Source organism: Montipora foliosa, chromosome 2 (assembly GCF_036669935.1).
Source record: "Montipora foliosa isolate CH-2021 chromosome 2, ASM3666993v2, whole genome shotgun sequence".
In the NCBI taxonomy this organism is placed as follows: Eukaryota; Metazoa; Cnidaria; class Anthozoa; order Scleractinia; family Acroporidae; genus Montipora; species Montipora foliosa.
The window spans coordinates 50,899,447-50,912,021 of record NC_090870.1 but is presented as its reverse complement, the minus strand read 5'-3'; the positions used below and the strand labels follow the sequence as shown (position 1 = coordinate 50,912,021).

Genomic DNA, 12,575 nt, shown 5'->3' with positions numbered 1-12,575 from the left:
GTACTTTGAAGTGGCGGTGCTGCAAAGTGCTGCTTGAAGCATGTGAGTAGCTTGTCTGCCCTACAACCGTCGGACGGTACTGGTTTGAAGGTTTTTTCTGAGCGCTGGAGGTTGGCAAAAACCTTCTCGATTTGGCGATTAACCGCGTTCATGTTGATTCGAGAAGCTTCGTTATCATAGATGTTACGAAGTTGCCGCGAACATGCTCAAATGTCTCTGTGTACCTGCCGGATCGCAGCTGGATCGGCGTTGTCCATGTGTAACTGATCTTTTCGTGACCGGAGGAATTGCTGATCATCAGCCCATGGGGCTTGAGCTTGGTCATGCGTGTATTTTGGGAGTGTTACCCTGGTCAAATAAACTGTTGAGTTAATTGTTATTCATTTTAATTTGCTTCCAAGGTTGTTGAAATTCTTTTGCAAATAGAAAACAATAGAGTCATTGGCAGACATGGGCATTTGGAAAAATCTGATCATTCACTGGTTTGTAAAATACATCCTATTTCAATAGTAAGAAAATTAAAGGATTGTCAAGAAGTTGAATAAGGATAAGTGTATTATCGTATCAATTACCACATCTCCCAGGTGTAAAATCTGAGTGATCATAAAAATAATGGTAATTGACATTAAAAGTGTCCCTAAGTACCTGCATGGTTCCGTCACTGTCTTCTTGTAAAAAATTCAAATTCAAGAGAGAAATTATAACACAGTGATCGGGTGCTTCAGTCTCTTTAAAATTTTCATTTTAGAGTTAAACTGATTATTTCCACAGTTTTTATTGTAAAGCAAGCAAATTAGACTTAACAAGGAGTAATATTATTGTCCATCCTCTGTGGTCAGAAGTGATCATAAATAGACACATGCAACAGGATCTTGTGACCTTTTGAAACCAGTGAGCATGACAAATCAAAATACATTGCATTGTTGCTCATAGCCATTTGAGTTGTTTTAGTGGCATATTGGGATTTCATTATCGGTGTTCCCCACCCTTCCCTCCCTCCCTCTGTCCACTGATTTTATCAGTGCTGTAATCGCTGCTCACTCTCTTCCCCTTGTACATGGGAGTTCTTTGCATTTTGCTAGATTTCTAGCGTTTCCCAGCCATAAGAGCATTTTTCCCTCTAGAAGCTGGTTGCTGCTAGACATTTCAGGCAGCCATTACCAATAAACAAAAAACTCCTTTCACTTTTTTTTTTCCAACAGAAGACATCAGTCCTTAAAAATACCAGTTGTTGTAACAGCACCACAAGTTTTTGCTCCCAAAAACCCACCTGCCTCTCCAGAAGTCTTCATTATACACTCCCACTCATTCAGTTTGTCCTTAATTCTGTCGTCACCATCTTTCCACTCCTTCAGAAGTTCTTTGAAATGTTCCTCATCCCATGGATCCATTTCTTGTTTCTCTATTTCACTAATGGCATCTTCATATTCAGCTCCACCCAATCGTACCAGTGTGTTCTGAATCTGCTCTCTATACTTACAGAACATTGCATCAGTAACAGAGGCCTCTCCAGCATGGGCTGATAGTGCATTTACACAATATTTCAACCGTACAATGTCAGACTCACAGCTGGCATCAAGCGAATGAGGAAGTACATCCCAGCCAGAGGATGGAGGACTCAGGTTACAGATCGTCCTCAGAAGCACAATCAATAGAGAAGGGTCAAAGCCTGTGGATGATACTGAAGAGGGTTTAACTGGATACAACTGACTCCACTGCACTGGATTGAGGATTCCTTCTTTTCGAAGAGACTGAAGCTGAGAGTGCACTGGCTCATGTTGCAAGGAATTGCAAAGGTCTGGAGGAGGAATTATTCTGTCAAACACATCCCTCAAAACTTGTGACCCCAGCCTGACCAGAAGGCAACATAGAACTGTGTACTTGGATCTTCCATCAACAGCACCTGAAACAAGTGTCAGAAAAGATCTCTCAGGCATCATTCTGGTTACAAAGGCCCATCATCATAAAAATCTCATTTAAGGCGAGTTTGCTTCAGTTTCCACGATTTTCTAGGAATAAAATTTGCTACTTTCATATGAAAATTCAATAGGATCACATCACCAGCTCTGATCCCAAGACAGCTCAGAAGTAGAGCAGTTTCCCATGAACGGATTCAAATCCTGGTCAAGCTGAAAATTTTCAGGCTTTAGGTTTGTTACTGCTCAAGTAATTTTCATAACTGTGATGTGCTTCTGCAGTTCAAACGTGTGTCTATTGTGTTTAGTCCAATCATATCTTCACACGTGCTGAACAGGTTTGAATGCCCGAGTGACTCAACACAAACATGTAACAACAAAATTTAATGGTGACATCAACAGAGAGCCTAAATTTTACCACTTACAAACTTAGAACAAAGACCACTAAGCCAATTCCAACAACTTCCTGCTGTCCCTACAACTGACGTATCAACAACAGTAGCTGCAACAGCTTTATTTTAATAAAAATAACTGACTGACCTAGCTACTTTGCTAACAAAAAGACATTAGACTAAGATGGATCAAAATGTACCAATAACTATTTTACAGTCTCCATAGCCAGTAACATGAAGGTTCAACTGACAATTAACCAATAGCATCATGACTTTGATAACCAATCCCTGCATCTATGACTAGAGTATTAAAACCATCCCCTGACGCTACACAAATCACTTGACTCTGAAGATGACTAATCCACTCAGATAAATAATTTCAACTTGCATTAATATTTTTTTTAAACTCAACTGAAGGTAAATGTATCCTTGATACTGCATCATTTTTAACATGCAATAAAGCTCCAAATCTAACAATATTTGCACCTTTAACTCTTTAAGTAATAGGCTTTCATGTTTCATGTTTTGATCTGTTTCTTAAAAGTGCTTAAAGATTTAATTTCTCCAATATTGTTGGGAAGGCTGTTCCATAACATTGGACCATTCACAGCAAAAGCTCTTCCATATATCTTAAGGTAATACCACAGGACAACAAGAAGTCTTTTGGAGGAAGAGCGTAAAGACCTGGTCGGTTCATATTTAGTGATCATTTCAGGTACATAGAGTGGCACAATGCCGGGGAATGCCATAAAACTAGTACTAGGACCCACAGGCAACCAGTGGAGTTCTTTTAAGTCTCGGAGTAATATGTTCAGTCTTCTGAGTGAATGACAATAAACAGGCAGCAGAGTTCTGTGCATATTAAAGTTTTTGAACAAGGTTTTGTGGTAAAAACGACAGTAGCAAATTACAATAATCAAGTCTAGAAGTCACAAACGCATGTATAAGTACAAACAATGTAAGATAGAAATCTCTTTATCTAAATCTCCTTAGCTAAATGTCGAAGTTGATAAAAGGCAGTCTTGCAGACAGAGTTAACATGTTTCTTCATTAGCAGTGTTTTGTCAAACCAGACTCCAATGTTTCGCACAGATTCAGAGGCTTTAACTAGCTCAGTGCCTGCATACACAGAATCCAGAGATGGAGAAGGTCTGTGCTGAGCATGAAGTATCAGCAACTCTGTCTTATCACTGTTCAATTTGAGCTTGTTGCCCGTCATCCATTCATTGATGTATATCATTGCCCATCATTCATTCATTAATATATGTACATGAAAAATGCTTCGTTTAATAAACCTCTTTCAACCACAGGCCTTTGCGTGGTTCTGTTATTGTTTACATGCCTAAAATGGTTGTGGATGGACTGCACTTGACCTTTACCCTAACTGAAGGAGATGGGGTAATTGTGAAGAAGAGCTCCCGGAAAACCTGTCGGCCGACAGTTGGTGATGTGTCGGTAAGATGTCGGTATCTTGTCGGTGACAATGTTGACACTAACTTCACTGTTTTTTCTCTTTTTTCGCTCTATACAACATCCAAACTCTGTGATACACTGATTATAATTATGATCGTTTCTGGGTCATGTTTACTACATGTTTTCACAACAAATATTCTTCTTTGGGAAAGTGTTGGTAGCCTGTCGGTTAGCTGTTGGTTTGCTGTCGGTGGCCTGTTGGTAACCTATCGGAATCTGTCAACTGACAGTCGACCGACAGTTGGCCGACAGGTTTTTCAGGGAGCTCTTCTTCACAATTACAGGATATGGTTATGAAGTCAGCAAATCTAGTTGCAAAAAATTAGCTTCGATCTTCAGGTCAAGGACAAATTGCAATTACATCTTCTTGGAGATGATGACAGCTCCAACAAGTAGTGGTTATAGCTGGCCTTCTAAAACCTTCTTTCCATTAAATATTTTATGCCAGCACCTAACCTACAGTATGCCATGCAGTTGTTAATTGATGGTAATCAGCAGCTAAGAAAAAATTTTACTTACAAAAGACATCAGTCTTTAAATACTGTTGTAAGAGCACCCTACATGTAAGTTCTTGTTCTCAAAAACTGACCTGCATCTCTTGAGGTCTTCATTGTACACTCCCACTCATTTAGTTTGTCCTTAATTCTCTCGTCACCATCTTTCCACCGCTTCAGAAGTTCTTTGAAATGTTCCTCATCCAATGGCCCCATTTCATGTTTCTCTAGTTCATGAATGGCATCTTCATATTCAGCTCCACCCAATCTTACCAGTGTGTTCTGGATCTGATCTTTGTAATTACAGAACACTGCATCACTAACAGAGGCCTCTTTGGCAGAGGCTGATACTGCATCCACAAAATACTTCAAACGTGCAATGTCAGACTCACAGCTGGTGTCAAGTGAATGAGGAAGTAGATCCCAGCCAGAGGATGGAGGACTCAGGTTACAGATTGTCCTCAGAAGTACAATCAATAGAGAAGGGTCAAAGCCTGTGGATGATACTGAAGAGGGTTTAATTGGATACAACTGACTCCACTGCACTGGATTGAGGATTCCTTCTTTTCGAAGAGACTGAAGCTTAGAGTGCGCTGGCTCATTTCTCAAGGAACTGCAAAGGTCTTTAGGCTGAATTGTTCTGTCAAACACATCCCTCAACACTTGTGACCCCAGCCTGACCAGAAGGCAACATAGCAAGGTGTACTTCGTTTTTCCATCAAGTTCACCTGAAAAAGTGTCAGAAAAGATCTCTCAGGCATCATTCCAGTTACTAAGGGCCATCATCATAAAAATCTCATTTAAGGTGAATTTGCTTCAGTTTCTATGAATAATATTTGCTACTTTCATTTGAAAATTCAATGGGATCACATCACCAGCTCTGATCCCAAGACAGCTCAGAAGTAGAGTAGTTTGCCACCCACGGATTCAAATCGTGTTCAAGCTGAAATTTTTCAGGCTTTACGTTTGCTACTACTTTCATAACTGTGATGTGCTTCTGCAGTTCAAACATGTGTCTATTGTGTTTACCGTAACAACCAGCAAATAGGCCGCACCTTTTTTCCAAATCGGGGTTGCAGCTTATCTGGGGGAACACTTGAAAAAGGTGTCGTGAATTTCAACGCCAATTTCCGTTAACTGACACTTTTAACCCATTGACTCCTGGGGGTTCCCATTGATGAGTAAAATCGTCTGGCGTTAGACAGAGTAAATTACTAAGTATGGCCAGTTTGAGCCGGTTTGGGCTGGTTTGGGTATGAAAGGGTTAAAAGGAAAACCTCAGGAAAACGGCACACTGCTTGGAATTTCCATCGCCCCGCAAACCTGTTCGCAGCATTGACAACGGCCTGTCACTTTAACAGTAATGCATAAGTCAATTCCAATAGATTACTGCCGTTTTTAGCGTTTTAATGCCACTTTTTATTTCGGTACGTCTGCAATAGATCACTCCTAACTTTATAGTAAAAACTTCACAGGCAAATTTTGTATTCTTTATTATTTTTACAAACAAACATCAGCTTCCTTGAAATCTCCCCTTCGGAAAAACGTGTACTGTGTACTTAATATTTCAAAAACCGGCACTTTTTATAATAGAATTATAAAATAGAATTAATAAAATAGCCCTGTTGTGAAACACGACACTTCATGCACACTCTCGCTATTTGCTTTGAAATTTGCGTTTTAGATGAAAGTACATATTAAAATTCAGAAAACACACCTTTAAAATTGTCGACAACTTTTTCCAGTCCTCGCTGGATAAGCCAATTCTCCACAAAGTGCTGATCTTGACCACAGAAATTCTCCATGATTCAGAGATATAAACCATGTGGGTGTCAAAGCCCGGGGGTGCACCTGGGATTGGCTAATGCCCGGCCCCTGGGTTGCGCTAAATTAGCTTAAGCCCCACTGGGAATGACAAGGGGTGTAAATGCCCTGCAGTTGCGTGGGGGGGGGGGGGGAGGGTCGTCAGGGCACAGTTGGAATTGACTGATGCATAATCGATCCTCCACACGCAAGAAAATACCACGCTATTCACGATATCCATTATTCTGATATCTATTCTTAGACTAATATCCATCAATTTGCCATGGACCACAACATGACACTAAACCCTTCTAAATGTAAGGAAATGTTGATAAATTTCATGCATTATTACAACTTTTCTTTAAGTCCAATAATTATTGGAAACTTATCTTAGCTTATCGGCGGGTTTTTACCGTAGTCCAATCATATCTTCACATGTGCTCAACAGGTTTGAATGCAAGAGTGACTCAACACAAACATGTAACAACAAAATTTAACAGTGACATCAACAGATAGCCTAAATTTTACCACCAATGGACAGTACAGGAAAGAGCTTTGGTTTACTAACTTAGAACAAAGACCACTAAACCAATTCCAACAACTTCCTGCTGTCCCTACAACAGACTTATCAACAACAGCAGCTGCAACAGACAAACAGCTTTATTTTAATAAAAATAACTGACTGACCAAGCTATTTTGCTGACAATACGCAACATTAGACTAAGATGCATCAAAATGCACCAATCACTATTTTACAGTCTTCATGGCCAGTGACATCAAGGCTCGACTGACAATCAACTAATAACATCATGACTTTGATAACCAATCACTGCATCAATGACTAGAGTATTAATACCATCTACTGATGCTACAGAAATCACTTGACTCTGAAGAAGACTAATCTGCTCAGATACATGTAATTTGTCCAAACATCAGTCAATGTCACCCTAAAGAGTCCTTTTCAGGAATATAAGTTGTACACTCACCCAGACAATAATTGTCCTTCACCTCGAGTGTGTAAATGCTATACAGATCTGCCGTTCATGTTGTATAATTATATTACATCGACTTCCATCACAGAAAGTCAACCACATGACTGCTAAAGAGAGTACTTCAAGAGTGCAAACATTTTCTAATTTTCACGGTCACAACTCAAAATCGATTTCTCTCAAATTTTGTCCAGATGTAGTGTATGATGTTTCCCAATGCACTGTCAATATGGTTTTTAGTCATGGGCATTTTCCTTTTGGAGAAAAAGCAGATTTTAGAATTCCTGCTGCAACTGACATTTTTTACACCGTTCAAAATAATTAAGTTACACTTACTTTACTGTCAAACTTTCCTAAAAGAGGCAATTCAGATCACAGGGATGAAGCTAAAATTTTGTAAAGATCATAATATTCATTTAACAGGCGGAAGGCCCAGTTGGACACGCCTCTGGCGTGTCCCTTCTAGCGGGGTCCGCAGGCAAGACTCTCATAAATGCGTTTTCCTCGATTTTAGGAGGTAAATTCAAGGCCATTCGTGATGTTTTCAGAAAATTTCTTGTTGTCTTTTTAATCAAAAATGTCACTTTGTTTGAAAGACGTGCTCTCGGTGTCTCGTGCCGATTCTGTCTTAGCAATAATGCTTTCTTTGAATTTTCCCTCGGTCCGCCAGAGTTTGATGAAGTAGCTTTGGTAGAGTTGAAGGATTTCTTTATACTGAGTACCTCAAAATCACTTTTCCTCCTTTTTTTGCCAACATTTCAGCTCATACGACATGGTTGAAATACACGCACTGCGGATTTACATTATTTTGTGTACACAAAGTAGAAATACCGCGAGCCAATGAGCTTTTTACCAAACGCACGAGATCTTGGATCACATTTTATGTACCCTTGTAATGAATCAACCTTTCGGACAGTTCTACACCCAGTGTCCGTCAGTACATTTTGAGTGTGTAGTACATTTCTTTTTTTTACAAGTTATATAACACAGATAACGAATCCCAAAAAATCAAATTACTTGACCATCCAGAAACTTCTTCAGAATAGGCGGCGATTTTTTCCGGATGTCGGCTTCTATCTACATCCCTGGATCAGCTCAAGACCTCCTAAAAGCTACTCTATATCATCAAGACATCCAGTTACGTTACTTTTAAGAAATTAGAATCTTGTTTAATTTTTTGCACCCAAAATAATTTCCACTTGCATTAACATTAATTTTTTGTTTTAACTTGACTGAAGGTACATGTATCCTTGATACTGCATCATTTTTAACATGCAATAAAGCTCCAAATCTAACAATATTTGCACCTGTAACTCTTAAAGTAATAAGCTTTCAAGTGATATAAAAATTTATGTGGGTAAATATATATGCAATGCATGACAGTTCACCCAATTCATGTATTTTTTACCCTAAGCTTGGACATCAAACTTCCTAATTTGCACTTTCATCAAGCTTGAAAAACAAAGGACTCTTCGGTTTTTTTTAAAATAGAAACTACATGTATGTGCCATTATTGTTATCAAGATATACTGTTGTTATGTACCAGAAACTAGGAAAAAATTTACCAGAATGTTGATGTTCCTTTTTCTTCCCCTGCAATATTTCCAAACCAACACCTTTGACAACTTTCCATGCTGGTGACTTCTTACCATGCTCTGGCTTTTTTGACATCTTCCCTCACTATGTACATGTTACAAGAAAATAAAAATTGATAAGAAGTGGGTCAGTGTTTTGTTCCTGGAAGTGTAAAAAAGAAAATCAATATTAACCTTTGACTCCCAAGCCAGCCTGAACCAGCCATACTTACTATATAGGTATAATAGTATTTTACTCTGTCTACCACCAGAAGATTTTACTCGTCAATAGGGAACCCCTGGGAGTCAATGGGTTGATAGGATCGCCACTGTCAATGAGCCACCTGCTTACAGTGTACCTTGAGCTCAAATAGAGAGACGGTGTATTCTAAAAAATCTTTTTAAAGAAGAGCCATGATGTCGTTGTTGTTGTTGTTGTTGTTGGGGTGGGAGGAGAGGTAAGAACCAGGCAAGAGCTCAGGCTTACCTTGCACCCTGTTGGGAAATAATAGAAGCACCTGGAGTCATGGACAGCCCCAAAAAGTAAGGGATTTTTTTCACTTAACTTGCCTTCTACTACCAGACATTTTTATTCCCATCGAGATGACTTTCTTCAGAATACAAGTCAAGTCATTGCTCAAAAGTCCACATCCAGTTGCCATGCATGACTCAGATATCTCTTAAACTTGAGCACTTTATACATGCATCTCTTGCTGGCTGAAGAAAGGATGCTCAAAAAGCATTCCTATGACTTTTATGGAATTTCAGTTGGACTAATGATGGGTTATTTGAACATTATTTTGTTAAGCTTGGACAGAGGAAAATCCAAGAATTCATTCCAAAATACCTGTCCACTTTTCCACAGTCCTGTGGTCTGCCAACGCATTCCTGCAGTCATCTAATTTATATGATGACACTTTCCAAACTAGTCCACTGCAGGACTTCCTGCAATCATGCATTTTAGATAGTTACTTTTCAGTTAAGATTTTGGGACCCTGCAACAATACTGCCAGCCTAACAAGTACAAAGTTGCTTTAAACCTACTGAAAATCATCGTCCTTTATGATCTTTAAGCCTAAGCGCTCACTTTGAAGATTAAATCTAAGAGCTTGTTTAGGTACGATAAAGGCATAGTTAAAATCTAACTTTAAAGGCTCATTTTCATCAGAGACAAAACGCGATCCTCACTTATTGTTTTGAATCTCAAATAGCGTATTCCGATTGGCCAACTATTTTTGTCACGCCAGTTTGTGCTGTTGAAAAAAAGGAACATCGGCATTAGCCTGATAGTCATGTGGTTTACTAGGTGATTTTAACAAGTGAAACAGCTAAAATTCCCTATAATCTTTATGGAGTCGAATAATTTAGACACTGGAGAATCACCAAAGCCGAATTTTTTGGTTCAGCTATTCAGCAAAAGGAATAGAACAATTCTGAAGCTAACGAGCTAGGTGACATTATTTCAGTGCTGAAATGCAACGCTTACTCCATTTAAACTTCACCTCGGCAATTCGTCATGTTGTTCAATACTATTCAAGTTAAAATAGAAATATCTTATTTTCAGTGAGTGATTAACCCATTGACTCCCAGGGGTTCCCCATTGACGAGTAAAATCGTCTGGCATTAGAGTAAAATAATAAGTTTGGCCTGTTTAGGCCGGTTTGGACGTCAAAGGGTTAACCAAATATATAGACATAACATACTACGATAAAATTATGAAATGATAAGTAGAGAATGCATTCAAATCAGCACCTAAAAGATTTATCTATGGCTGGCTTTTGACAAAAAAGATTCTGAAAGGCTTTCTGAGATTTTCGAATTTTTGTAATTTCGTGATACACGTAATCATGCGGGTGTGCGTCGTGTCTAGAGTAAAAATGGGCCTTAAAAGCAAAGACCTTTCCCATTTACTGAACGTTTTCTTAATCTGCTTTGCGAGAATTAAGTTCTCTGGGGTCATAAGTTGTGTAAGTCACGGACCAAGGACCCCTATGCGAAAGCTGTTTATATTTTTCAAGAGTCGATAAAACACATGTTTAAAACTCTGCAGCAAATTCGTTTCCAACCGCAGAAATTAGTTTATCTGTAAATCTGTTCTGCAAAAAGACATGTGTTCCCGTTGCGTTTTATCTTTACACAAGTTTATATGGAGCCGCAAGAGCAGAGACTTTCTAGAAAGATAGATTAACACAACAAACAATCACCGACAAAAAGGAAAGCGGAAATAGGCCATTTCCGAGTTCATCTCTGCCTCCTCTTCAAAGCAAGTCTTAGTGCGAAGTTTTTGTGATGGTAATTAGTTCTACTTTACATATGAATGAAAACTAATTTTCACAACAAAAACTTAGCACATAGACTCGCTTTGAAGAAGAGGTAGACATGAACTCGGAAATGGCCTATTTGGTCATGTAAAAGAAGAATAATCAAGAAATCATCGGACAAATTTGTTTTTGGTGGTAATTTAGTTAACGAGGAAATATAACATCATGTTCGGAAAAGTCGTGCACCAAGGGCACCATATACTGTATAGATTGAATAATTAAGTCAGGTGACGTTTTTGCAAAATCTCCATTTTTTGGCTCAATCTCATGGTTTGGGGGTTGGCAGGTCTGCATGATGTATACAACTTGAAGCCCATCAGTAAATTTAAAATGGAGCAAAATAAAGCTTGAAGAAAACATCGCTATTTCCGCATATCAGGGCCCAATGTCGGAGGATCGTCATTCTATCGAGTATTTTCCTTTACAGTGTTTAAAAACGCTTACCAAAGGTTTACGAGGCTTTCCCCACAGTACTTCAGTCTGGCCTTGATTCCCTTTTCATCTGCTTCATAACTCAGCGAAATCGGAAACAACCAGCAACTCATGGACCATTTTAGCAAGCTAAGCTGCGCCATGGAAGAGGTTTCACAGCTATCACGTGATAAATTTCGACCAATGAGCAGCGACATGGCGGACGAAAAGTTTCATAAGGTTGGTACTTGGAGTAAGCCAACGTATAGTGTACCGATATTAAATTAAGACAAAAGCGACTGCTTCAGCCTGCGTAGCAGGTGGTTTGGTGAATTTTAGAATCTTCTTTCCACCGAGGTTGATTTTCGAGTAATCGTTTGAATGTAAAGGTCAAGCGAAAAGCAAGCGAAGGGGGAGGGGGCGAGAAGAAGGAGCGGTTTCTCACTTCTTCACCTCGACCCCTCCCCTCTCGCGTTCTCGTTTGATTTCGGTCCGAGGTTTTCATACGGCCATATTCAAAACGATCACTCGAAAGTCAATCCCAGCGGAAAGAAGCGTCTAAAATTCGCCAAACCGCCTGCTACGCAGGATACGACTCCTTTAACAAGTGGAGTGATATAAAATAAATATCAAAAAGGGTCAGTAGTTTTTTTAGAAATCACAGACTTTTTGGGAGTATAACCCTTCTTCAGAGGGTCCAAAATAGGCTATTTCAATCCCGCACCCCGCCGCTATTCTCACTCATGTTTATGCCGCGGAATTCCAGAATGCGTGGGTTACGTAACTCCTTTTGTGGATTGCGCGATGCATAATAAAGTGATGAATTACCACGTGCAAAACCTCCTTACTTAAAGATTCGCGGCATTTCGAAAGAGATACGCAAGCCGGTAAGTCTGGAGGGATTTTCTGCCCACCCCCCTCCCCTTCGGCGACGTGATACACAGCCAGTGCTTTCTCATCCAGCCGCTCATTGCCTCGGCCACAATCTTTTCCTATAACTCAACCACGCCGTACAATGAGCGGCATAATTAATGAACTCACATTAATCAGTGATGTAATGACTTGACTTAGACGCAAAAGTTCAGTTAGACTGAAAAACGCTACTTGCAGAGGATTGATATGAGTCTACATTATGTGCTTGCATTTCTAGATGGAAGTTAATAGACCAATTCGGCTAGCTCAGTGTTGAACCCAATTCAGAT

At 39.5% G+C, this 12,575-nt stretch overlaps 1 protein-coding gene across 1 annotated transcript in view; it reads right to left on the bottom strand.

Moving 5' to 3' along the window:
- LOC137993477 (uncharacterized) overlaps nt 1–11,542 on the bottom strand; it is a 31,549-nt gene extending 20,007 nt beyond the window's left edge. The window contains exons 1-5 of the mRNA XM_068839357.1: nt 11,407–11,542; nt 9,489–9,586; nt 8,633–8,747; nt 4,372–5,003; nt 1,271–1,910 (exon numbers count right to left, since the gene is read on the bottom strand). Of these exons, the coding sequence (XP_068695458.1) occupies nt 1,271–1,910; nt 4,372–5,003; nt 8,633–8,738 (1,378 nt within the window). The 5' untranslated portion in view covers nt 8,739–8,747; nt 9,489–9,586; nt 11,407–11,542. The remainder of the gene's footprint in view (nt 1–1,270; nt 1,911–4,371; nt 5,004–8,632; nt 8,748–9,488; nt 9,587–11,406) is intronic.
- Nucleotides 11,543–12,575: the final 1,033 nt, after the last annotated feature.